At 36.6% G+C, this 27,996-nt stretch overlaps 1 protein-coding gene across 1 annotated transcript; it reads left to right on the top strand.

Moving 5' to 3' along the window:
- Nucleotides 1-865: 865 nt before the first annotated feature.
- Nucleotides 866-26,293, top strand: Cv-d (crossveinless d). The gene is made up of 29 exons (XM_064042875.1): nucleotides 866-1,007; nucleotides 1,727-1,768; nucleotides 2,208-2,419; nucleotides 2,864-2,956; nucleotides 3,375-3,497; nucleotides 4,048-4,194; nucleotides 4,742-4,866; nucleotides 5,254-5,410; nucleotides 5,917-6,011; nucleotides 7,192-7,360; nucleotides 8,277-8,523; nucleotides 10,820-10,986; nucleotides 11,589-11,812; nucleotides 13,079-13,283; nucleotides 13,819-13,956; nucleotides 14,438-14,531; nucleotides 15,106-15,204; nucleotides 15,273-15,381; nucleotides 15,821-15,964; nucleotides 16,532-16,658; nucleotides 18,555-18,652; nucleotides 18,987-19,199; nucleotides 19,660-19,798; nucleotides 21,301-21,525; nucleotides 21,995-22,102; nucleotides 23,780-23,906; nucleotides 24,850-24,964; nucleotides 25,421-25,543; nucleotides 26,122-26,293. Exons 2-29 carry the CDS (start codon nucleotides 1,738-1,740, stop codon nucleotides 26,276-26,278), a joined length of 4,011 nt encoding a protein of 1,336 aa, XP_063898945.1. The 5' UTR covers nucleotides 866-1,007; nucleotides 1,727-1,737; the 3' UTR covers nucleotides 26,279-26,293.
- The last annotated feature ends 1,703 nt before the right edge of the window (nucleotides 26,294-27,996 follow it).

The raw sequence follows: 27,996 nt of genomic DNA, 5'->3' as shown, positions 1-27,996 counted from the left end.
TGCAGTATACGGATACTCTAAGTATTAGTATTCAATGTTTATATTAACCAAATAAATTAACAATCATAACATCCCATATTTATTTATTTTCCTTCCAACATTTTTAAAAACATTTTACATACATTTTTCAACGAAGCGGCCTTGTGTGTTCCTCTCAAGAAATTGTATTGATTATTTGCCAAAATGCATTGACCTGCCCCTCCCCTCTGCTCTGTAGTAATTTGTAGTATTTAGAAGTGATTGTATGGGTACCGAGAGGTCAGGATAAATTGGTCAGTTGCTAATGAGTCTTTCATTCCAGAGGTTAGGGGTCAAATGGCTTATCAACGCACAGTGATAAGGATGTCGTTTGGGAAGTGGTGTAAGTATGTTTTTTGATAAATCATGTGTTTAATAAGTAGTTAACTATATAGGAGTTGGTTAAGATACAAAATTATGTGTCAAATAGATTTTAGCTAAGCTTGCTTACTACTATTTAATATTAGTTCAGGTATATTTAATGTCTCGTTTTGCTGAGTTGAATAAATTCATTTAGAATGGAGGTACTTTAAATTGATACTGTTCCCTGTTTAAACTCCTGTCCTGAGGTGACTTCTTCCCGCGATCGGATAAATACTGTAGCCATCCTCGATAAATGGGCTTTATAATACTCAGATATTTTTTCAAATCGATTCAATTTACTGGTTCCTAAGATAAGCACGTTCAAGCAAACAAACAAACTCTGGAACTTTGTATTATCAGTATAAATTTATAGGATGGTAGAATAATAAAACCCGCTTTAATGAGCGTAAAATGTATGTACAAAAAAAAATGAATTCTACAAATCTTAATTTCTCAACTTACACCATTTTTCACCCACACAAAAATCATACAGTCGACCACCAATCCTCAACCATGCTACACCGCAGAACAAAATAATAATATCAATTATTATTGCCGTTAATAATAACATTTACTATTAATAATAGTAATAAGCAGTGAGAGTATTATATGAAAGTGTTATTAACGTAAGTTTATAGTGTATTTTAATTATTATTTAATAACTTTTAATGTAATGTTTCGAGATGATTTTGGATTTAGGCGTCGCCCTGTAAAATCATGGAATTTGAGGTCGGTGACCGTGTTTTGAACTATAATAGTATTTTTAAGGTCACTTTTTGGGTATTTTTGAGTAGTTATTTAATAAAATGCTCATAAATATTGAAAATCCTCAAAATAATTGTTGGAGGTACTGTTTGTCTGTGACGCTTTTGTTGAAGTTAAAACAGTTGAATGGATTTTGATAGAATTTGGTATAAATTGTTTAGAAATGTTGGTACTTAGGAGTTCTTTTTGAATTATCTTCCAATTTATGTTGGGATGTAAACACCCAGATAAAAAGATGTGTTACATTACAATGTTGTGTTTGATGCAGAAATTAAACGAATTTGATTAAAACTTTACCAAAGATTCATATTGTTAAAGATAATATCTGCCTAGCCTTTTCTCAACTATGTAGGGGTCGGCTTCCACTCCATGCAGCTGAGTACCAGCATGTCACATGAAGCGTCTGTCTATCTGATATATGTTCAAGGGACAATCATCCCCGGCTGTTTTGTTCAACGTGCCTCCCGAAATACGGTGAAACTCGCTGTCAAAAATTGTCACCCATCAATTGACTGCGCCAAGCAGAGGCTTAATCTTATGATCGATCGACCCGTGTTTAATTGTTTTATTTTATTTTCAGAAATAAGAATAATGGATTTCAGAATATTGTTTGTTTTGATTGGTAAGTATTCACAATTGATTTCTAATTTGCTACTTTTAGCAAACAGCTGTTTGTCACAACAGAAAACTTTACATTTTTTAACTTATTTGACTCCTTTCATATTTGTTCTGAAGATATAAGTATTATCTTCAACATAGTCTAAACGCCAAGTTATTTGACGCGGGTCGGGCCGAAATCGCTTTGTAGGTTTATAGATTTTCACAAAGCATTTCAGAGTCTGTAACTTGGTGATTGAGGACTATGAGAGTGATGAAATAGTGAGTGCACCTGTGTCTGCGCAAATGCTCGTGCACTATAATATGTCCTGCGCAGCTGGCTGATCTCCTTATATGAGAACAGCCGCCGTGGCCGAAATCGGCCTTAGACGCCATTATTATTATTTGACGTTAAAAAAAGTGTTGTTTTTCAGCCTATATTTATATATTTTTTTATTTTCCAGCGACAATAACAACAGCAAAAAGTTTAACCACCGGTCTAAGACTCCTTTTTCCACAAGAGCATAGAGAATACATATTTGTTTTAAAAAGTAACGTTTCCACTGGAACTTGGAATCCTCGGAAAAGCGCCACCTATTGGCAGTTGGAAGGAAACTTGCATATACAAGTGTATGATAACTTTACTAAGGCTCGATTGAGTTTGAGTGATCTTGAGGTAAGTAAAATAAGTTAATATTTCAAATTAATAAAGAAGGTATGAAAGAAAATTAATTTATTTGATAAAATAATAATTTTGGACTATGTTAGGAGTAACAAATCCGTACATAGTCACAATAAATTTGGAATTGACTATGTCTATCTATCTGACTTTCAAGCCAAAATTACTAAATTAGTTTAGATGGGTACACAGATGACATAGGACGTATACAATGTAGGTACTTTTATTAACACGACTGCAGGTAAACCATAAAAAATTTCATTTTTAAATCGGTTTAGTAGTTTTGTCGTTGAAACACAGATAGACGAAGATACATACTTTCGCATTTATATCATTAGTAAGGATTTTGTATGAAGATTAAAATCTGGAGAAAGTACATATGTATAATGTTATCTGTATGAATAAGACATAGGTACATAGATACAATTTTTGTGTTTCCAGAAAACAGTTTGCTGTATCAATAACGATGCTGTTCGTGATTTGGAGACATCTGATGACAAACACTTGAGAGAACCATGGGAACTGGAGTATCAGGTATACTTTGTATATAATTATCATCTCTCTAGCATTTTCTAAACTACGTTGGGGTCGTCTTCTAGCCTAACGGAATGCTGATGAGTATCAGTGTGCCACATGGAGTGACTGCCTATCTGACCTAGTCAAGCCAGTTACCCGGGCTACCCGACACCCCTTTGGTTAGACTGGTAGTCAGACTTACTGGCTTCTGACTACCCGTAACGACTGCCAAAGATGTTCAATGACAGTCGGGATGTTAAATGCGCCTTCAGAAATACACTCATTGGTGACCTGGATACGCTTAGAAAATACATACAAACTTAGAAAAGTTGCATTGGTACTTGCCTGACCTTTAATCGGTGGAAAAGGTTGGTTCTTTACCCACTAGGTCACCACGACTTAGTATTCATATTAAATTAGCCATATTAAATTCCAGGATAACGGCTACATTCAGTCTATCTACGTGGGCCGGGAGCCTGCCTGGTCGGTGAACCTGAAGAGAGCCATATCTATCAACTTTCAGCTCACTAAGAATAGTGGCACTTATTCTGTTAATGAGGTAAGAAAGAAGTTTTAAAGAGTTGTGAGATGAAGAGAGAATTAAATCCATATTGCTGGTATAATGATTTTTGGATGTGAAAGTGTAGCCGGTGTAGCCACTCACACTCACACCCTCAGCATAACCATGATCAACGGAGCAGGTAGTACCACTTAATCACCCACAAAAATTAACCTAAAGTGCAAAATGTAAAAAAATACTCCAAAATTTTAATCGGCCGGTAGTTATCTGGCTCATAACTGATGGATGAACCAGATGGAATGCAGCTGAAACTACCGGAATATTTTCCCTGCCATAATAAGACTAGCCATAATGTAATACAGCCAGGTATTAGCCGCGTAAGCTCCTAAAATACCCACCATATACATACACAATACCATTTACATACACTACATTTCTATATACATACATAGTACTAGATATTACACTAATATACAAACCATATCTTACACAAACATACACCATACCTATAGGTACAAAAATATATATTGTTTAAATCCTTTAACTATTAAAAGTTAGTCTAACAAATTATACTCTTCATTATCCCCAGCCATGCCTCGACGACATCTGCGCCATGATCTACCTGTCCAAGGGGAACCTGATCAAGAAGTACACGAGCCTCAAGGTGCCGACCGCCAGGAGTCGGAACAGCTGGGCTTCAGTGCCCTGGTCTTCGGCTTATAATGGCATTGCTGTGGTAAGGATAACCAGAACATAGCAAAATAGAATGTATAAGCGTGATAAAATCTGATAGTGTTAACAGTGTGATTTTAGGATTGTAAATTTTTTCATGGTGAAAAAAGTCTATAGGAAAGGGCAACATATCATTTATTTACCTTCCACCATGCTACTAGTATCTAACTGCCTCATTTATCTATTAGAGTTGCTACTAGTATCTATTCTAGTGCGACTATTTTGTATGGACTCTCGGGTTTGATTCCTGAGCTTGGGCAATTTTGCTTTGAGGGTTTTAAACATAAAACAGTCCAGTAGTATGATAGTTGGTGATTGGAGAGCATGTAAATTTTGGTCCTGCGCCTGATCTCTCTCCGGAGCGTCGGACTACCGTACATCGCGCTATGGGATTGAATGAATAGAGAGTGCACCTGTGTCTGCAAAAATACTTGTATGTAAATGCCCTGCGCACATGTGCTGTTTCTTAGGGAGATCAGCCACCGAGTTTTAAACTCGTTTCAGAAGCCATAACTCGAAAGCTTTCATATCATCTATTATATCTTTTCCAGATAGATTCAGTATCATCAGCCGAGAGAACATACGAGCTAGATGACCACAAAGGGCTGATATCAATAGAATTACGAGGCAGTTACCAGTATAAGACCCACGATCATATACTAGCTGTGAATACTGAGTAAGTACCTGTCTCTTTAAGAAAAAAGAAAGAAACATTTCATTTAGGTCATCATCTCACGAGCCTTTTTCCAGCTAAGTTGGGGTCGACTTCCAGTCTAACCGGCTGCTGCTGAGTATCAGTGCTTTACACAGAGCAAATGCCTATCTGACCTCCACAACCTAGGTATGGGTTACCTATGGTAAGACTGGTTGTCAGATTTTCTGGCTTCTGACTACCCGCATTGACGGCCACATATTTTCAAATGACAGTCGGGAGTATGTCCCGAGGTGTTTAACGTGTCCTCCGAAACAGTAATGATGTCCAAGATATATTTAGAAAGTACATACAAACTTAGGAAAAGTAAAACACGCATAATATAACGCAAAATAATCTATATTTTTTCAGCTTATCCCTTTCCTACGATCACGACAAGCCAGCCCCAAGCGTGGAGAAGATGAACCTTTGTCAGACTACCATACAGTATGTAGCCAGTGACTTTCGAGATCCTTCTAATGGTATCAGAAACCTTACTCAGGGTTACTTGAAGAATAGTACTTATGAGGTAAGTAGACTTTTTAATAATACAGCTTTTGAGCCTAAGATATTAATCTTATGATACTTACTCACTTGACTGACTGTTTGACTGGGAAAAAGGCTAGGAAGATGACTTACTGACTCCAACTTAGTTGGTAAAATGCCAAGCACCTGCAGCAACTGCAGATTTCTATTGCCTATCTATCTGTTGTTTTGGATAAGAGTATGTTTTATTTATTGGCAACGCAAATCAATGGATACTTAAGTTAGTCATCTTCCTAGCCTTTTCTCAACTGCGTGTAAATCGCCGTCCAGCCTAACTGGATGCAGCTTAGTACTAGTGTGGCATATGGAGCGACTGCCTATCTGACCTCCTTAACCCAGCTACTCAAATTGGTTCAGTAGTTTCAGCATGACAGTGCTAGCGATAACAGACAAACAGACAGACAGAGGTACTTTTTCATTTATAGTTATTATACTTAAAGATTTTATTTTATGTCTGAAGCCCGATTAAAACAAGTAAATTAATTTCAGATACTTTTAAAAATAGCGAGAAAAGGTATCGACGCCGATAACATAGTGAGGAATGCATCGCTTATACATAGCTTGGATTTCATCGATCTTTTGAAGTAAGTTCATTAATATTTTACAAGTACAGGTGATATACTCGATACTCGTGTGTGTAAATATACATGCACATTGTCTTTGTATGTGTAAGCTAGGGAGCAAGGAGAAATGAAATTTATTTTATGAAAAAAATATTTTATTTTATGACAATATTGCGTATTGCATACTGCAATATAGTCACTGTACTTTGTTGAAAGGTTCTCTTAACCTACAGACAGACATGTGTTGCTGGGGAGTTTGTTGTGCCACTTCTTCTTCCCAGCAAAAACACATAGGAAGTGGAGAAGGGTGGGCGTTCGAAAAGTGCTGTTTTGCAGCCAAGTTTGAATAAATGAGTTTTGATTTTGATTTTGAAATGACTAGCGGAGATGTCATAACGCAAAATCTTCTAAGAAAGTAGCGCGACAACATGCGGGTGTTCGGAAGACGAGGAACTTTACTAGCTCCGCTATTACACGCCTTCTATGGAACCTGTCCGTTATTTTCAATATCAAGTCATCATCTCCCGAGCCGTTTTTCCAACTATGTTGGGGTCGGCTTCCAGTCTAAGCGAATGCGGCTGAGTACCAATGTTTTACAAGGAGCGACTGCCTATCTGACCTCTTCAACCTAGTTACCTGGGCAACCTAATATCCCTTGGTAAGACTAGTGTAAGACTTACTGGCTTCTAATTTCTGACCCGTAGCGACTGCCAAGGATGTTCAATGACAGCCGGGACCTATAGTTTAACGAGCTTTCCAAAACACAGTCATTGGTGTCTAAGATATACTTAGAAAGTACATACAAACTTAGAAAAGTTGCATTGGTTCTTGCCTGACCTGGAATCGAACCCGCACCCTCATACTTATTTATTTATTTAAACTTTATGCAACAAAAATATTATATAGGCGGACTTAATGCCATAGACATTCTTTCCAGTCAACCTTAGGGTGATGCAGAGAAAAACATGGTAGGTGCATTAGAAAATAAAACGTAAACTTAATGATGAATAAAACACTAAATACTAATTAAATACAACAATATTAATACAAATAACAATTAATACATACATACATACATATATACATATAATATACCAATAAATTATAAATTATTATTAATTACTAATAATTATTACTTGAGAGGTTAGTTCTTCACGCACTAGGTACAAAAAATGTAACCCATTTTTTTCCTTATTTACAGCACAATATCAAGACTAAACTACGAGACTCTGATACGTCTATTCGACGACCTGGTCCTAGGCACGAGCTATGAGCTGGAGACAGCTCGGAACATATTCATAGAAGTGCTACCACACGCCAGGAGTGACGCTAGTGTGAGGTTCATCAAGTACCTGGTCTTGGAGGAGAAGGTATGTACTAATAAGTATAATAGGTAAAAAAAAACCCTACAGGTACCCCATACCCTTTGTACCCTAAAGGCTCCGTAACTGCTGTACCGATTTGAAAAATTCTTTTACTGTTGGAAAGCTACACTCTTCCCCAGTAACATAGGCTATATTTTATCCTGGTAAATCCCGCAGGACGTGGGTGAAACCACGGTAAAACAACTATATAGTTATAACAACGCATCTCGATTTTATATGAAACTAGCTTCTGCCAGCGGTTTCACCCGCATGCCGTGGGAACTGCACGAACCCGGATGAAAAGTATCCTATAGCCTTCCTCGATAAATGGACTATCTAACACTTAAAAAAAAAATCGGACCAGTACTTCCTGAGACAAGCGCGTTCATACAAACAAACTTAATTTATTTGTTTGTCTGTATGCATGTTTGTGTGTTTGACTCGAATTTGACGCGAAACTACAGAACCGATTTGAAAAATTCTTTCACTGTTGGAAAGCTACACTCTTTCCGAGTAACATAGGCATATATTTTATCATGATACGGGCAGTAGTTCCCGCGGAACATGGGTGAAACCACGGGAATACAACTCATTATCATTAAGTTTAATTAGTGATAAGATTGACCGATATTTGTTTGTATGGTAATTGTTTGTCCTATACTCGTTTGTATAGTATCACTCATTATTTATTTATTTTTCACTAAGTATTATTTATTTTTCTTTATTGCACTACACAAATATGTTTAATTACACATACAATACAGAAAGATTATGATATAACAAAACCTAGGCTCTAGGTTAAGCTCGCCTTTGTACATAATCTAGGTCCTAAAAGAAACTAGGTCCTAGACCTACGTTCTTTAACTGAAAATTGTTCTATCAATTCTTGTATCATTGAAATCTATAATTTTTTACCTCCCAGGAAAAAGTTGAAGACGCCGCCCTCCTCTCTCTCATCAGGAAGCTGCCCTTCAACGTAGCAGCTCCCCACCAGGCACTCCTCGAAGAGATGGAAGTCCTCTCCAAGCTTGGCCTGGACTTTCCACCTGACATCCGTCACGCTGGGATCCTGAGCTTCGCTACACTGCTTCATAAGACCATGGAGACTTCGCAAGTTAAGCAGGATTATTTTGATAATATCGTTGTCAAGTATTTTAGGATGTATAGTGGTAAGTGGATTTTTGGTTATTTTAGCTGCTATCAGCCTTACTACAAAAACTTAAACATATGTTGAACACTTGTCTAAAAAAAGTGTGCCTGCAAAACGGACCTTATTTCAACGTCTGTCACATTTTAGACAAGTGTTCAACGGACGTTTAAAAGTTTTGTGGTACGATGGTAGATACACATAGTACGGAAAAATAGTACTTTCAAAACACTAAAGTTTTGGGAGTACTATTTTGTTACCTGGATAAAAAACTGCTTATTTCCTTCCCCTGGCTTTTGACTATCTGTGTACTAACCAATAAAAGCCTTGCCTTTGAATGATTGTTGGCAAACCAGCTATAAAAAAAACATATACATATACTCATTTCATGAGTTTAGGAACTACGACGCAAAAGACAGACAAACGCACGCTGCGACCAAACTTATAAAAAATTAAACTAGGAGCCTGTAAATAAGAAAATTACAACTTTGTAAACTATCAACAAAAAAATAGCTATTAATAGTTTTGACACGAGCCCTCACCGGTAGAAAATACTCTTTTCCCTAATAAAAACTTACTACAGGGCCATAAAAGCGATAAAGATTTCGCGTTGTATCTTAGATGCTTTAACCTATTGGACACGCTATATAAAAGCATAATTACATATGTTTGTGTCAAGTTTATGCTCGTCTATGCTAAACGGCTTAAAACAGCTAGTAATAATTGATAAAACAGTAAAGAGAAAACACAATTTTTTTGGTTGTAAGGGCTCTGAAACTATTGAAGCAATTAGAACAATTCTTTCTGATAGAAGGCTACGAAACCGCGTGAAATACTTACTCAGCTAGTTTTTGTTAATTTCATAGTGAGCCTGCGAAACGTAAGAACATGACATATAGATATTAAAAAATAAATAAATAAATTTATTTCATAACCATAAATTGATACAGTTTGTTTGTAATGGCGCCTCCTTTTAAGCAGATAATGCCTGTGTTAGAAGGCGCCGCTCTTTCTAATTAGTACAAAAAAAAAGAAAACTTGTTATTGCTCTCCTGAAAACCCGAGTTTTGTCATATTTCCGGTATCGATCGAATCGAAACTGCATGTGAGTGAGCTATCATTACTTGTCACCTTGCAGCCCCGCGCTTAAATTGGCAGATTTTTATCGCATAGAGATGTCTGTTCATGGCGTATCCAGCTGGTTCAATGCTCTAAGCACTGTACACAATAACTTCACATTTCGGTTCTCGCGGAAGTTATTACAAAGGTCAAAACATTCAATAAACAATTCAAGGTCAGAACGCCTTATTGTTTGTTTTTCAAACGTTTCGAGGCTTCTTTGTAAATTTCCACAGGCTTACATTCAATTTTATTTAATTTCCAAAATAATTGAATTGTTTTATTTATTGTGGTAAACGTTGTAATACTTCAGTATCATATACTTAGCTTTTTCCCTACTATGTTGGGGTCGGCTTCCAGTCTAAACGGATGCAGCTGAGTATCAGATTTATACAAGGAGCGACCTATCTGACCACCGTAAGCTAGTTACCCGGGCAACCCATTGGCAAGACTGGTTGTCAGACCTTTACCCGTACCGACTGCCAAAGATGTCCAAATGGCAGCCGGGACCCACCAGTTGAATTTGCCTTCTGAAACGCGGAGGAACTCGTCATGTTACCCACTAGGTTTACGTGCCTTCGAAAACCCTAAGGAAAACGTCACATTTCACGCGGTTTCACTCATGTCCCTGGGGAACTTCTGCTCATACATAGACAAAATATAACCTATGTCCCTCGGGAATAGTAAAAAATCTGTTCAAGAGTTTCGGAGCTTCTAGGATTTGTATTTTCGAATCGTTTGGCGTTGAAGATCTCGGGTCGTTGGGTCCGAATGCCCACACCTTATTTAAAAAGATCTATCTAGGCGGCTGGTTGACGCTAATAGTGACCAAAAGACTGGCTATTACCTACACTGCGACGACCTCTGTGGCGCAATGGTCACCAAGCCGGACTGCCGAATCTGAGGTCCCGGGTTCGATTCCCGGTTCGGTCGACATTTGTGTGATGAGCATGCTTGTTGGTCGTGGTCTGGGTGTTACAATATGTGTTTATAAATATGTATATGTGTAGCTATATGTAGTTTATCAGTTGTGTTAGCACACATAACACAAGTTAATTAATAACTTACCATGGGGCTAACCGACCGTGTGTGAAAAGGTGTCCCGACATTATTTATTTATTTATTACATCACTATAGACAGCTGTATAATAAATAGGTCACTATTGATAAAATTCCTTACTCAAAAACCCCCTTTTCAGATTGCCCCCAATACCTAGACCGCATGATTTGGCTGCAAGGTCTGTGCAACATTGGATACTCAGCCGAGTCTTACACGAGGATCATTCACGCTGACACTACGAGAGACAAGCATGAGAGACTCTGGGCTGCTCTAGCTGGGAGCCCGAAGACTGAGGATCCTTATACGGTATCGTAATGTCATGTCGTTTTTTGGAGTAAATCATAAGATGAACCCTCCCGCTGAGGGTGTAACAAGCAAGAAAAATGTGTGATATTCAATCTTAGATATTAAAAGTCAGAAAACAAGTTCGTGGGTCCCAGTTTAGATTGCTAGGACGGTAGCAATTAGGTAGCAACTCTTAGTAAAAAAAAACAATACTTTTTGAAAACCTCCAATCACTTTTTGAAACCAGTTACAAGATATCATGAGACTGTTAGTTGATAACAGTAGTTTTCAGAGTTTTTTGTTTTTTTTTTTTTCACATTTCTGACATGTTCAGAGCGGTGTTTGACTATTTTAAATTCGAACAAGGCCAAAACAAAGGCGCCGATAAAAACGTGAGTAAGAAATCTCTTGTTTTGGTAATCGGAGTTAAAAGTTGAACTCAGCACCTGTTTAACGCCGGGGCTGCGGGATTGTTCGCGCTAGTTACCGCGGCGCTGGTACATAAAAGGCCTACGACGGAACACGACGGTTTTTAGTCAGTAAGAGTCTGACACTCCCTCAGCACCTTTTTGACCAGTGTGATACCTCAAAAAAGATGCTTCTAACCATATATTTTTTTTCAGATACTAGAAACAACAATACCAATAATAACCAACGAGACAGAAAGCATACAGCTTAGAATTATAGCGCTCCACACTTTTCTAAGCTCATCGAATGTTCGAGAATCGGACTTTATGTTCGTTCACAATTATATTCGAAGTTGTAATAACAGTCAGCTGAAACGGTTCTGGTTTGCTACCATGAAGAATTTGGAGGCTAATAAGCATTTTTCTGGGTATAAAGTTACGTGAGTATTTTAAACTTAAATATACAATTTTTTAATCGACTTATTAATATTATTCAGTAAGTTAAAAAAGGATTTTCTCGGATTGATCTGTATGTATGTATGTTTGTGCGCGTCTAAATGGCCTTTGGTGTTGATCACTGATTTTGATGAGGGTTTCAGTGTAGTATTTTTCAGACTGAGTAGAAGATTTTCAGTATCTAAAACCTACTTCAAAAGGCACTGAAAAGAAAAAAAATAAAATATTTGAAGGGATGCAGTTATGTTTATTTCGAAACTGACTTCTAGACTTTTGCCTTTCAGTGATTTTTTAAGTCGATTGTATTTTAAACTTTTTCAACTACATACATATTATATTGAAGAGTTTCTTTTTTTGAACGTGCTGAAAAATTAGCTCACTATAAACAGAAGATTTTCTTACACATAGCTTAGAAAACAATATGTTGTATATATGAGAGACTTATAAACGAATTCATCGGTCGTGTACCTTACATAAGTTTTTATGAGTTGCAAGAAAAACTCATTTCAAGACTCTGGAACACTGTGACGAATGTAATATTGTTCTTTAGGGTTCCGTAACTAAAGGGTAAAACAGGACAATATTACTAAGACTTCGCTGCCCGTCTGTTATCAAGCTGTATCTCATGAACCGTGATAGTTAGAGACTTGAAATTTTCACAGATGATGTATTTATGTTGCCGCTGTAATAACAAATACTGTAAGCTAGATAAATATTTAAGGGAGCTCGTACAACTAACGTGATTTTTTTGCTTGTTATATACCTATAGATAATGGTACGGAATCTTTCATGCGCGAGTAAAACTTAGACTTTACCGGTTTGTCTTTAATAGTTTTAGTGAGACTTTGTTCAAATTAAATATGTGTTACATTGGAGGACGATATAAGCTAGATCTGAGTGACATAACTTTGCAAATTCTTGAATCATATTTCAAAACACCAAATACTTTTTGGAATTTCTTCAGGTTGAATTTTAATGAAATAAAAACAGGATAAAAACATTTCATTTATTGTTTTGAAGTTAATTATGTGAGAAATAAAGAGTAGACACATAATAATTATAGGTAAATGTGCTCCACGTGACCACTTTTATCGGAAAAAATTAAATAAAAATATTTTTTGATCGTGTATATATTTATATCTCGCAATTATTAACGAAATTTTATACGATTTTTAAAAAAACATTCGAATTTTTTTTCTAATATTTTACAAATCAACCTTGACAATATTAAAAAAAAATTCTCCTTCTAGCTCATTCTACGTTCCCTTCGTGGTCAACCAGGTATCGAACCCAGACCCTCTCTACTGGGCTACCAACAACTACATCATCAGCGCCCAGGAGGAGGACAGTACAGCATCACTGCAAGTCTTCAGCGTCGGAGACTCTGAAGGTGTCCTGCCGAATTTTGTGGGAGCTAAGCTTAGTACTGGTGGGAGAAGACCTTTTAAAGCTGATGTGAGTAGCGGATAAATACACTATATTTAAAAAGATAAACTATCTTTAAAAACGAAAATACTATATACTTAAATACTATATATAAAAATTCATGTGAGTTACACATTTTATAACTCAAGAATGGCGCTTAAGCCTAAACGTTTATTCAAAATAGACTACAAATCAGCACTTTTCGGACGTCAAAATAACATGTGACAGTTCCTAAAAATAACCAGCCTTCACCACTTCCTATGTACATTTGCGGCGAAAAAGAAGTGGGGAAACAAACTCCCCAGCAACACAATTTTTGTCTGTATGGTTTGAAGAACTGTTGATATACAAAATATTAAAAACATTATTATACAAAATTGTATACAAAATGTATTGATTACCTGAAAGAGGACATAAAGCAGTAGAGGTGGATGTAAGTATGACGTCTGACAGAGAGGAATGGAAGAAAAAGACATGTTGCGCCGACCCCAAATGGATGGGAACAGGGCAGGAAGATATGATGGTGATATGATGGTGAAAAATACAATAAATGCTTTGTTTTTAGATTTACGTAGTAATGCAAGGAGTAGCGACGAGCCTGTTCAAGAAACTAGACTACTATCATGACAATGGTCTGAAGGTGGAAGACCTGATCCAAATCCTCAAGAAGATGAAGGCATGGGGGGTTAAAGTACCTGAAAAGGTATGAACTTACTTAACTTTTTTGATAATCAAGTAAAATCATTGATCTTTAGGAACTAATTACATTTTTATTAGAGGATTTTTGTCGTTTTGATCAGTACTTTCATTGTTGAGAAGCTACACTATCCCTGGGTGGCATTAACTATATGTTATTTGGGTACCTATAGGAAGTAGTTTCCATAGGATGCGGGTGAAAATGCGAGACACATCTAGTGTTTTACACTGCACAATTTTCTTTAGAATGAAAGAGAAAAAAAAAACAATTTCTAATTATTTGCCGTCGTTATTCTAAGGTTTGCACTCTTCCAAGTTCTCCGAAAAAATTACTTCAGTTTTTCTTAAAACAACCGTTTAACTTGAAACCTGAACGTGGAAATTCATAGTAAACAGTTGCTTCAAGAAAACTTACGTTTATGTTATCGGTGGACTTAAGTCTGAATCATGACAAAACATACATTAAAATGAGTTTCTGTTTTGCCCAGGTCCACATAGACGTTGTAATCAAGATCCACGACAAGACAGTTTTTGCGACACACATGAACCAGTCGCGATTTGAGAGTGGCAGCGGTGAAGATTGTAAGTATATACACGTTTTATAAATGATTGCACAAATATAATTATTATTAGCACACTCACATTATATTAACACGCTTATACTTTTGAAAATCTAATAATTTTCTCTTATAATTTTTTTTAAATTATAAGTACCTATAAAAGCCGGGCAACTACTTTGTTGGTCTAGAAGTCGCATAACGCGGTTTTAACAAACTTTCATAAAGTAGCCCGTAGTTTGGAAGTTGGTGATTGATACACCCGTGCATCGGAGAGCACGTTAATGTCGGTCCTGCGCCTGATTTTTCTCCGGTAGTGTCGGATTGCCGTCTCATCGCGCTATGAGAGTAAAGGAATAGTGAGAGCACTTGTGTCTGCGCAAATGCTCGTGCAGTAGAATATGTCCCTACCCGACAATTCGTCATGATGCCATTACTATTATTATTTAATACTTGTTAATTAAAGAAAAGGTGAAGGTCGTGACGTATAAGGAAGTTCAGGAGTTGGCGCTAGATAGGTGTAAATGGAAGGAGCTGCACCGACAAGAGCTGGGCTCTTAAATTAATGATGATGACAAGGAGACTGTTTTTTGTTTCAGTGGCATACATAGAAGATTTTCTCCGTTTCGGAAGCCATATAAACCAGCAAATAGTGTACTACCCCTTTCAAACGGACGTCAATCTAGCCAGCGAGATGGGTAAGACATAATTATAAGCGAAAATAGTGCTTATGAACATTATTTTTAGGGTATTTTTTCGTTGGCAGGAACACCTATTCGATTGCAATCCACGATTTTGTCTTTTACCTCCATAAGAGGAAACCTGACTGCACCCACTTCTCAAGATCAGACGTGGAAGAATGATCTGCATATCAGGTATTTTTTTCACAACTGTATAGCATTATAGTAACAAGTTGATATGAGGTGCATACTATTTTTTTTTTGAGAAGGGACCTGCATGTATGGCTTCCAATCCTAAGTTTTCACGTAACCTTTGGTGAGACTGGTTTACAAAATAAAAAGTGTCGTCATAAGAACATATGTAGAAGTTTTGACTCTGTTTAAAATTCTTACTAATATAAATTCGAAATTCGAAAGTCACTGCCTGTCTGCTCTCACGCCAAAGCTATTAAAAGAATTTACACAAATCAAAGAAACAGACCCGTTGTTAGCGGAAAACCCCAGTTGTGTGGAGTATATACTACTGAGACGTGGGTAAAACTGTGGGGTACAGCTTATTAATACATAGAATCTTATCTTCTATTCTTTCTATCAAACTAAACCTTACTTTTTATATTCCAATTCTGTCTTCCAGATATCAAGGAACATCAGTAACCACTCTATCTACTGACGGACCACTAGTACAGTCACTACACTCAGCAAGGATCCAACAGTCTTTAGTAGCTCATCTACCAATGAAGTTCAACGTCTCCTTCTCAAATCCAGACCAGTCGTTGGAGTAAGTATGATCGTCAACTGGTTATGGCTGATTCCAATAATGAATCCGTCTTTTGTTTTGCCGGTAGAAGTTTGACGTTACTTGTAAAGGCCTCAAAATTCTAGATAGAATATTGGGAATGGTCGTTGGTCTTTTCTCAAGTGTGTTGGGGTCCGCTTCCAGTCTTGCTAGATGCAGCTGAGTACCAGTGTGTCACATGGAGCGACTGCCTATCTGAACTCATCAACCCAGTTACTTGGCTTACCTGATATCGATAAGACTGGTTGTCGGATTTCTGGCTTCTGACTACCCATAACGACTGCCAAAGGTGTTCAAAAGACCGCCGGGACCTACCAATTTACGTTGCCTCCCGAAACGCGCAGGAACTCAACATGACAAGATGGCCACCCATCCACAGACCACTCACCAAGCGTTGTTTAACATTATGACCAATCGATCTTGGCTGTTACTTAGTTACAAGGTCCTAAAGTATAGCGTAACATAGCATAGCATATGTCATTTTATATTTTCCACCTAATTTACATTATGGAATGCAATAAACATGACTTATGTATGTTTTATGTACAGATTGACCTGGCCAAACCCTGGAGCTCAACAAGGGGGCGTGGCGATGCACTCACGCGCACAAATTGCTGTAGAGACATCTGCATTGAAGTCTACCTCCACGGTTACTGCGGGAGATAATAGTTTAGCTGTAAGTACAGAAAACTATTGTAATTCATTTTATTTTCTTTTAAAAAGAGTGTCCATTTAGTTTCGGGATATTATAAATTGCATATCAAATAAATAATCACCTATCAATAAATACTCATCATTTATATTCTTTTTTACATCAAATAACTTACTTCACTACAAATAAACTAAATGTTTAACAAAACTCAAACTGCAGATAATTCGAAATTATACATCAATATGACACTACTTTTTTCCTTATAATGCAATACAGTTAAATTTATTCTTGTACAAAAATACTACATACAAGCATTAAATACTGACTGCACAGCAAATTTTCCATATTTCATAGCAAAATAACTATCCCAGTCGCATATTAATCAGTAAGTACAACAAAACCTGTTCATCATATTTGCCTTAATTTTCAAGAAGCCATGCTCGGCAAATTTAATGATTATTATAACAAAAAAATCCTGTCACATTGCATTATTTCTAAAAGCGGAACAAATTAACTGAAAAATTGGAGCTAGTAACGAAAACGAATCGCTGCAAAACCGACTCCTCGTAGTCTTGTTTGCCCTACCCCTAGAGTGCAATTCAAAACCGCGTAGGCGCGGAGGGGCGAGGCGGCCTGCGAGCTGAGGCGCAGGTAGTTTTAACGCTCGCCGACGCGGTTGAGGCTGGCCGGCTCTGCCGGCCAGTAAGCCGAAGCTGCGGTGGTGAGCGTGAAAACCATCTGCGACGATAAGCTCGCATGGGACCGCCGGAGCCACGAAGCGCCGGAGCCGTGACAGAAGCCATGCTTGCTGCATGTTGCATGCTTACTTCCATATTGCATGCCTGCTTACATGCTGCATGCCTGCTTGCATGCTTCAGGCTTGTTTGCATGCTTCTTACAGGAAAATAAAAATTCCAAAACTATGCCAACAGATGATTCTGACTATAAACATTCTGAAATATGATAGTTCTGCCTTTTAATGACTACTAATATGAAATGTATGCCAAAAGGAAGTACTGACAATTACTAAAAATGCACCTGCCCCATTTGATCTATATGTGCAAGCATATCATCGGACTTGCGATCCGACTCAAGTACGTGGCGCCACCGGCAGAAGCTAAAAATGTGCCTATTGGGCAAAAAAGGAAGCGTGGACGCTTATTAATAATTCAATAAATCACAATTTTGTATTTAATTTTATATTTTTTTGCTGAACTCATTATGTGGTAATTAATAAATAATAAGATGACTGTGACTAATAAAATGCTGTTTTATTCAGAAAAACTGCTGTAAATAATATAAAAATAGAAGCTATATTTGAAAGAAAAAGAGTTAACATGTATAATGTGCATTAAGATTGTTAGCTGTGCATTGATGAAAAAGCTTTTGCTTTAGGAAAAATCGCTGTACGCTGCGAAAATAAATTGTAGTGTGTTTAGTGATATTTTGAGTTGAATATTTTGCTGTGCAATCAGTAATTTTGATGTGAATTCGGAATCTTATTGCATAGAAAAAGGATATTTTTTGATTTGCGTTTAAATACTACCCTTTAGTTTCTTGTCGGTTCTTCTCCATGAGACCAACTCTTTGGCACCGTTGACGTTTCGAAAGATCTTTTATAGGCCTATTTGAAATTAAAAAAAAAATTACTTTGACCTGACTTTGGACTGTACAAATCTTTTCCGAAGGTGGCTGCTATGCTACTAAGTTCATAATAGTTTAAAAAATTATAAACAAAACATGTGCAGTAGAATGATTGAGTGAGAAGTCAATTTGCTAAAAAAGAAATACAAAGTTAGTTGACACTAACTAACTGTGTCACTTGCACTTAAGTTAATGTAGAAAGAAACTGAGACTGTTGCCCAAGGTTACCAATTTGTAAACATAGGCTATGATGAGTAAAAGTGATGTTTGTTTCAGAATCTCGACAACAAGAGTGTTTTCTTCGACTGCGAGCGCCCAATGACAGGAGCTGAAGTTTTAGACAAGCTTTTTACATCACAAAATAATCATTATGAGTAAGTTACTGAGGGAAATAGTACTTTTTTCTTTTGAATGGTCAACAAATTGAGAATGGAATTTTTTGGCGCCGGAAAACAATAACGCAACTGATGTATAAGCGATATTACTGCCAAAAATTTCATCAGAATCCTTTCAGCTTAAATGTGTTTGTACCCTAAAGGCTCCGAGACTACTGAACCGATTTCAAAAATTGATAGAAAACACTGTTGGAAAGCTACACTTTCCCTGGGTAACATAGGCTATATTTTATCCCGCTACGAGCAGTAGTTCCCACGGGAGGCGGATGAAATCGACAAGTAACTGATATTATAGCTTATCTATCTTTTTCAGCTTCCTAACCTCAATCCAGCCATCCCTCATAATCCTAAACAGCATACTCCTGTTCACCTCCCCCCCCTCAGGGTCCTGCGGCCTCATCCTCCCTCCACAGCATCTGATGAAGACGGAGAACGATGTGCTGAGGCTGAAGGTCCAGGTTAACAAGATGAACGTCAATGAGGATACCACCAAGTTTGATCTGTCTATGCTGTTGAATTATTTCAGGTAAGAACTTAATAATTTAGAAGATTTTTGAAACGTCATTTTGGACTGCTGCTGTGGTCTAGCGAAACACGAATGTTGTGCATGGGATCTCGGGTTTGACTCAGGGATCGGCGGAAGTCGCTTTAAGGGTTACACAAGGCAGTGTGGACTTCTCAGGGATAAGAGAGAGAGACCACAAGCAGGACCGACAAGGGCTCTTCGATACACAGGTGTATCACTCACCAATTTTCAGACTACGGGCGGTTGTATAAAAGTTTCTTAAAACCCACACTGCGATTTCGGCCCGACCCAGCAATCGATCAGCAAGCTAGACCAATGAGGGTGTCCGTGAACGTATTTTATTAGTAGCAAAAAGTGTTTGATTTTTATTTCTCTGCACTAAAACCGAAAAACTAATAAAATAGGGGGATGCACCAAAATTGTTTTAATAAATTTTGATACAAATATACTTCTCTTCCAGCCGAGAAGAACCAAGGAAGGTATTCTTCGAAATGGAGGCGGTCACCAAGATCGAGACTACTGGAGGTAACGCGAACCTTCAACTCACCATCCATGGTCTTCAGCCGAGCGCTGATAATGTCACCAGGAAGGAATGGACGGCAAGTATCTTAATATCATCTGCCTAGCCGTTTCCCTAGTATGTTGGGGTTAGCTTCGAGACTAAGGATGCAGCTGAGCACCAGTGTGCTACATGGAGCGACTGTCTTTCTGACTTCTTCAACACAGTTACTATGGCAATCTTACAGATTTACTAACTTAATTCTGACTACATGTCACGACTGCCAAAAATGTTCTATTGACAGGCGGGATCCATTTACTTAACGTGCTAAATGAAAATGAAGTGAAATTAACATCTACTGTTCTAAATATCATAAAAATCGACCCCCATATGTAGTTGGAGAAACTCTAGGCAGATTTTATTTAAAATTACGTTACACATGTAGGAGCTATTTAGATCGCCTTATTTACCTAGAGATTTACAGAACAAACAGATGTTCAATTATTATATTTTTGAGGATAGAACTTAAATATTGACACAACAATCATATTCATATAAAAAATATCCTTATAAAAAAAAGAAAACCAAAAAGCGTAAAAAAATTCGTCCCCATCGCTATGCTAATATATGACGGCGCGTCTTGCAAGACGGCTGGCAGGAGCTGGATGCGAGAAGCCGAAAATCGATCTCAGTGGCGTGCACTTGGAGAGGCCTATGTCCAGCAGTGGACTGCGATAGGCTGATGATGATGATGATGATGATGCTATGCTAATCCTTTGTCCGAGGTAATAGCCAGCCTTTTGGTCACAATTGTCCAAATCTTTCCCCTTTGACAACATACCACCATAGAAACCATTTACCCATACCTATACATATGTATATCACCTCACCTATGAAGTAGTCACGTCAGTTTCCACACAACCCCATGGGAATCACCTTATGGGGTTGTGTAAAAGGGACTCCATGTAACTGTCAGGTGTATATTTAGATGCTATGTACCGTATGTCTTACAGAAAGTGTATGGTTGGCGACAATGTATGGGTAGGTATCATGTATTATGATGTTTTGATGTAAAATGAGACAGTTTAGGTTGGTAAGGTAAATCGAAGTAATCTTTAAACTTTAATACTAATAATGTAATAAGGAGGATTTTTTTATTTGGGTATTATGAGCTTCGAAACTTCTAAACCGATTTGGAAAATTCTTTGACTGTGGGGAAATTTCACTGTCTCTGTAGAGCGGAGTTTGGCAAACACAAAACTGTTTCCTCTTTCAAACTCAAAATAATACTAATAATATAAAAAAATACTGTTTCACAGTCAAGTTTGAATAAATGATTCAAACTTGACTGTGAAACAGTATTTTTTGAAAGTCAACATTTTACAAAAGACAGCCCCCAAAACGACCGCCCTTCACCACTTCCTATGTGTTTTTGCTGGGAAGAATAAGTGGCGCAATAAACTCCCCAGCAAAACATTCCTGTCAATTGGTTAAAAGAACTTTTCAACAATGATTTATACATATATTAATCGTATATAATGGGTATATTGCAGCACATATTGACATAAAATTAAATCAGTAAGATCAAATATTTCTCCTCAGATATGCCTCCGAGAACAAGACATCAGCCACGCAGCCTCAGACCAGGACATTTCCATTCACCCAGCCTCTTACGAAGGTCACCTGACCTTGACCTACTCTGGTAACAAGAGCGACTGTTTCGAGTCCGGCCCTGCTTCGGAATTGACCTTGAAATATAAGGGGGTGCCACAGAATCTGTATGGAAAGTTAGAGAGGTACTTTGAGGTCAAGATTTTTGGTAGTAATGTGAGTATTATTTTGTATTTTTAAATTATCTTTTGCTATGTTCCGGTAGAATTTTTCTCACCTGCATAAAAAGTAGCCTCTCTAGCTAGAGTATCTGCCTACCTTTCATTTTATTTAGATCAGTAGTTTTGGCGTGAAAGCGTGATAGATCTATAGTAACTTTTTCATTCGAATTTAAATATACATTAGGCTAAACATCTGTTTAAATTTTTGTTGATACATCAATCAATGCTTGTCATATATATTTATTTTTGGAAAAAAGTTTGAATAAAGTATATTTTTAATACTTTATAATCGAAGGCCCAGTGCACCGACAACATAAACGTTTGTTTTTCTTAAAAAAATTGTTTCCAATGAATAATGGATGTAAATAGTCTTTGTAAAAAGTTTTTAATGTCTTTTTTTGAGTCGGTTAACAACCTCAAAATATTCTTACTATCCCTGTTATTTTCATCATATATTCTTGCAGCTATCAGAAATGGGTATCCTGGAATCAGACATCGTGACACAAACAGCTTTGGGTCAACTGCTGAGGAGTTACAGTAAAGAACCGTTGAATGTCACTGCTGTTATCAAGGTTAGTGGTCTTCATCATCTGCCTAGCCTTTACCCAACTATGTTGGTGTCGGCTTCCAGTCTAACCGGATGCAGCTGAGTGCCCATAGTTTTGAAAGGAGAAAGAAAGAAAGAAAGAAAGAAAGAAAATACGTTTATTCACGCACGCGTGTGACACAGCCTTACAATCAATAAACAAAAATAATATTAAAAAGAGAATAGCAGTCGTTATAAATGACACAAGAAAAGACGAATTACAATTAAAAAACTAGTGGAAAATATGTGTCACACCCCACGTGAAACGGCCCTTGCTCAGCATAATGCTGAGACCCTGTACAGGACAAAAACCTCAGCGCTGATTTTCAGCAAGAGCCGAAGCTAACGCGATGACGTCTGCTGGGGCAAGAATTAAATAAGGAGCGCCTGTCTATCTGGCCTTCTCAACCCAGTTACCCGGGCAAGACTGGTTGTCAGACTTAATGGCTTCTGACTATCCGCAGCAACTGCTAAAGATGTAATTAACTGCCATTTCCCTATGTTGGAAATGATTTCTAGTAAAACCTTATGAAGAAGTTATAAACTGTTTAGATTTTAATTTTGCATGATTAAGTGTGCTTCCCGTGTGAGCGAATCAACGTGGACTACTTCAAAAGAAATCGACTGTTTGTTGTTTATTGAAATTCTATCTCTAATAAGCAAACCAATGGATAGCCGATAGGTTATTGTAATCCACAGCTAGTCGAGACAAGCTGCTTATCATAACTTGACAATAATCAGAAACTTTTGGGTCTGTAATAATACTCTTTAAATACTCGGTCTTTCAAAATACGTGTGTTGCTGGCCGAATCATGTCAAAACAATAAACAATTCAATTTAGCCATTAAATCATTGAAAAAAAAGCTTTAAAAAGAAAAACTTAATGGCATCTTAACATTTTTAGCAAAAACGGCCAGTAATATTATTGGGTCTTCAATAATTTTCTTCGACGCTAACCTTCATGGAATATGGAACTATTTATCATTATTTAAATTACTTTATTTTTGATACACATAGTATAAATTACCCTTTTTATTATTTTTGTAAATATGTATGTAGATTTAATTTGTAATAATAGGTATGTAGCTGTTGGAATGTAAATATCATTGAAACTCCTGTTAATAGATGTATAGTAAATAACAATTCTTGAAATAATGAGACTGAATAAAAAATATTGTGTTGATTCTCCTGAATACACATATACTTAGTTTCCTTTTTAGGGTTCCTTACCCAAAGGGTAAACGGGACTCTATTGTTTTCGCTCCTCTGTCCGTCATTCATGAACTATGATAATTAGAGAGTTGAAATGTTCACAGATGATGTATTTCTATTGCCGCTATAACAACGAATACTGAAAACGAAAATAAAATAAATATTTTGAGGGGCTCCCATACAACAAGCGTGTTTTTTTTGCTCATGTTTGCTTGATATCGATAACGGCAACAGGTAGATGCTTAAAATATTCACAGTAGGAATGTATTATCATTCTCTGGAAACGGATTATCTGGAAGCCGACCCCAACATAGCTGGGAAAACGTTTTATAAATAATAGTACGGAACCTTTCGTGCGCGACCGAGTCCGACTCGGACTTGGCCAGTTTTTTTTACATTTGTGCTGCCTCTCATAAACACACCTATTTCCTTTCTTCATTTTTACTTCCAGGAACGTAACGGCCTGGCATCAGTGAGCGTGAACAAAGGTGCTGACATGCAGTTCAAATCTGACAACTTCGCCTGGCTACTGGATAGCTGGACTGATATGCAAATTATGAAGACTCTTGGGTTGTACCGTAAGTCAATGACATTTATGACAATATGTTTCTTTTCCGGCAATTTCACAGCCGTTGACGAGAGTCAGGTGAAGCTTTTTGAAGACACGTACATTGATACAAATATAAGTACTTCCATAAATAGCATTTGCTGGGGAATTTGTTGCGCCACTTCTTCTTCCCAGCAATAACACATAAGAAGTGTGTGAAAGGGTTTTGGAGGCTATCTTTGGTTTTGACTTCGAAATATTAATAGGTATAATTATTGAGGTATAATTAGTATAATAATGTAAACAAAATGTGTGGGGAATTTTAAAAAAATGTATTGCTTCGCACAATGTCGACCAAAATAAGACGGAAGTAATGACACTCATAAATGAACGTTTAAGTCAAATTGATGAAGGGATGTGGGGTAATACCTACTTGTCGACATGTACAAAAGAAAAAAGAAGAATAATTGACATGGAGTCAGAATTTATAATTTCACCTTGGAGAGTAGCGAATCCGAAAATTCATCATTTGATTTTTCAAGTAGCGATTCATAATCATTATAAATAAATAAACATAAAATTACGTAATAACTGTTTTTCTTTAAACACCCGTATATAACCCCTAAATAACTGTATTGTACCCGACTGTACCTCTTGTCACGCACACAAAGTCACTGAATATGTACAAGGGTTACCCACACATAAGGCCGCGCGCACGACTGAGTTGAACTTACTATAGCCGAATTTTAGTACATGGTTGACTATAAGTTTAGATTATTTACCGTGTTAATGCACGGATTCGAGTGCATAATATATCCTTCTTACAAGGTTTCATTTTATTCACCTTTTTATTTGTAAAAATGCAACTACTTTTTCAGGCGTTACTTGGAGGCTGCTTGCGTTATAATTAAATATTGGAAAGTATTCTGGGCTCTCTTTATCTATCTTTGTTAATTTTATTCAATTATTTCTAGGTGAATGTCGCGTCCAAGAGAATTTAGTGCACCTGTTGTTTGGTGGGGAAGAGCACGTCATGTCTTCCGACTGCCACGAGAACGTCGTACTAGCTGACTGCACTGAGAGACCTAAGTATGTAACAAGTTTTATTTATTATTTGATCCATGATGGGAAAATGGAGGAAGGGTTTGACTTGCCCTTTGAGCGATCGTAGAACGTCAAACATAAAATTTTTGTGTATTTGAAATTTTGTGTAATATAAACACATTTATTTGTGTTTTACAAACAAACACAAGATTGATTGAAAATAGACCCGTATGTTCATACATAAAAAAAAACTTATCTGTATCTAATTAAATTTATACAAGACAAAATATCTATACTACTTTTACCATTATAAGAATAACTAAAAAGTGAATAGTAGGTAACTGTAAGCTGGTACTAAGTATAACATAGTTCTTAAATCGAATCGAAGGAGTTTTGAATAACTAAGTCTAAGTGCGTTCCAGCTGTGGGAAGTAGTTCCCCCGACACATAGAAACCGCAAAAACCAGCTAGTTATAAATATAAATACCATTTTTTCAACAGGTTTGCAGTAATTCGAGAAAGAGGCGGTGTGAAAGTATATACAGGAGGTTTCTACGTGTTAATAACTTCAGAGGAAGATCAGAAACCTACTGTAGACTCCAGTCACGGTGGTAATCATTTCTGGTGAGTTTCAGCTTTATTACCTCAGCCAGTCAAAATTGATAGGTTTCTTGTAATCTACTAAGCCTTTTCCCCACTTCATTGGGCTCGAACTCCAGTCTAAGTAGTTGTAGCTGAGTACCATTGTGCAACACGGAGCGACTGCCTATCTGACCTCCTCAAACCAGTTATCCGGGCAACCCAATTTCCCTTGGTTAGACTGGTTGTCAGATTTCTGAGGCCCAAGTTCTCCGATAACGTAGACGCCATTTTTCCTAAAACAACTATGAATTTTAACGTTAAATTTTCAAAAACAAAGTAAACAGTTGTTTTAAGAAAAACTGATGTATATTTTGCCAGTAAACTTGGGCTTCATTGCAATAACATATTTCTGAAACAAGACATTTTTTTTTCGACTTCAAAAAAATAAATTCTCAGTTTGATCTGTATGTATGTTAGTATGGGATTATTTTACATTTGGCTTAACCGATTTAGACGCAGTTTTCAACACAGCATTTGTCAGTCTTAGGAGAAGGTGTTAGGTACATTAATAAAGTCGATATTTCATGTTATTAAAGTGGTTTTTCGTTTGCTTTTTCCAGGATCTCCCGCATCAGAAACACAGTGAAGATAGTGTCCCGACTCACTGACCTACAAGTGTACTTCAACAAGGATGAACTAGTAGTACTAGTACCACACGTATACTTAGACACTGTTTGTGGTTTATGCACGAACATACATACGTATAATGTTTGCTAGTTTTTCTTTAGGTATTTTTGTCCCCAAAGTAATTTTTGTAAAGATTTTTTGTCCCGTATTTGTAGGTGCGTCCAGTCTTGTTAAATATGCAGAAGGTCCCATCCTTTCCTATCAATACTATAGGTACATAAATACGATACTGTCTAGCATACTTTTACGATTAAGAGCTCGCTACACACTGCAAACTTTTGGTAGGCCGATACTTTGTTTGGGCTCATAAATAAGTGTGGAAATGAATGGAAGTACGCACATAACAAAGATCACGTATTTAGTCGATGTTATACTGACTGAATTTTTTGAATAGAAACAAGATTATCTTGAATAAAAAACATTTGTTAATCGTCGGTAAACTGTCGTGCGACTTTTTAGTCTGCAGTATGTAGATACTCTTAATGTAGTAAATACGAACGTAACTCTGTCTATCATGCTTTCACGACAAAACTACTGCACCAATTTAAATAAATATAGATACAACGATGGTGTAAAAAAAGATAAAGGACAGACATACTTTTTATCTAGATGCAGGAAATGGTTGAAACCGTAGGAAACAGCTACAGTACAAAATAAATATGACACGCGTTATGGAAATCACAATTTTAATGTTGGTGCTAAAGTAGAAATACATAAATATTACTTAGCATAATATTGATTTTTATTTAAAATAGCTTTTTGATAACCTGCACGAAAGTTAAGATTTTGAAATTAAAATAACTTCTTACTTTGCAAACAGCATTTATTTCTCTCGGTATTATTTTACTGTTCACTTTTATTTTAGTTTTAAGTTAATTTTAAGCAAATAATGAACACTTTTTAGTTTTGTCGACGTACAAAAAACATGCAATTTTTATATTTATCACTTTATATAAAAAAAAACAAATAGGCATGGTGAATGATAAAAAGTAATTAGTCCGTCTTTTAGAAAACCCTAAAATAATGGACACGTATTTTTTCTTTTCTCTCACAAACAAATAACAACGAAGATACAACACGATTGCATTTTGTCTTACGTCACTTTTAAGTAAATAAAATACATAGCCGTGACGTCACGAGCCTCCACTCTTAATCTTTGTTGTGTTATATCTAAATAAATAGTTAATGTTTTGTTAAAATAAAAAATATGTGTCCAATAATTTTTCCCAATCTAAAATCCGGACTAATTAGAATTACTATTTTTTTACCCTGTCATCACGCCTATTAAAAATGTATAAAAACCTAACATATTATAAAGTATGATAACTATTTTTAACAGTAATTTAATGAAATAAATTATATTTTGAACGATATTTTTGTTTTATTTTCTAAAGATATGTTTGCCGAGGATTATTCAAAATTAAAATGGGTTTTGACTTCCAATATGTAGATTTTAAATATAACTAGACAAATATAAAAAATGCTTTTATATCATAGTTATCTGAGTTTTGATACTCTTCAGTTTATGAATCTCAAAAAACTCAACAGAATAAATAACCAAAATCAAAAATATGTGCCAGTACTTTTCCTCAGCTACAAAAATATAAACCAAATAGGTCGGAAATTCAACTCCAATAAACAATGTGAGTCTTAGCAAAATAACCCCTTCACATATTTTTTTAATAGAGCGAAAAATTTCTAATACTTTGATCATAGGCGTGCGAAGGCATCGACGTGCAAGCGTCGACTGACCACGGCCGTGCGGTAATTTTAAATAAAGAACATGCAAGCTCGACTGGTGATTGGTC

This window comes from Helicoverpa armigera, chromosome 30 (assembly GCF_030705265.1).
Source record: "Helicoverpa armigera isolate CAAS_96S chromosome 30, ASM3070526v1, whole genome shotgun sequence".
Classification (NCBI taxonomy): Eukaryota; Metazoa; Arthropoda; class Insecta; order Lepidoptera; family Noctuidae; genus Helicoverpa; species Helicoverpa armigera.
The sequence above is the reverse complement of the archived record's forward strand: the minus strand, read 5'-3'. Positions and strand labels throughout refer to the sequence as shown.

Bases quoted from the DNA above. Each gene is read 5' to 3' on its own strand.
- Cv-d (XM_064042875.1), top strand. From the start codon at position 1,738: ATGGATTTCAGAATATTGTTTGTTTTGATTG. The intron at 18,653-18,986 runs GTAAGTTACTGA...TATCTTTTTCAG, and splicing joins TCACAAAATAATCATTATGA to CTTCCTAACCTCAATCCAGC. The intron at 22,103-23,779 runs GTTAGTGGTCTT...TTTTACTTCCAG, and splicing joins ATGTCACTGCTGTTATCAAG to GAACGTAACGGCCTGGCATC.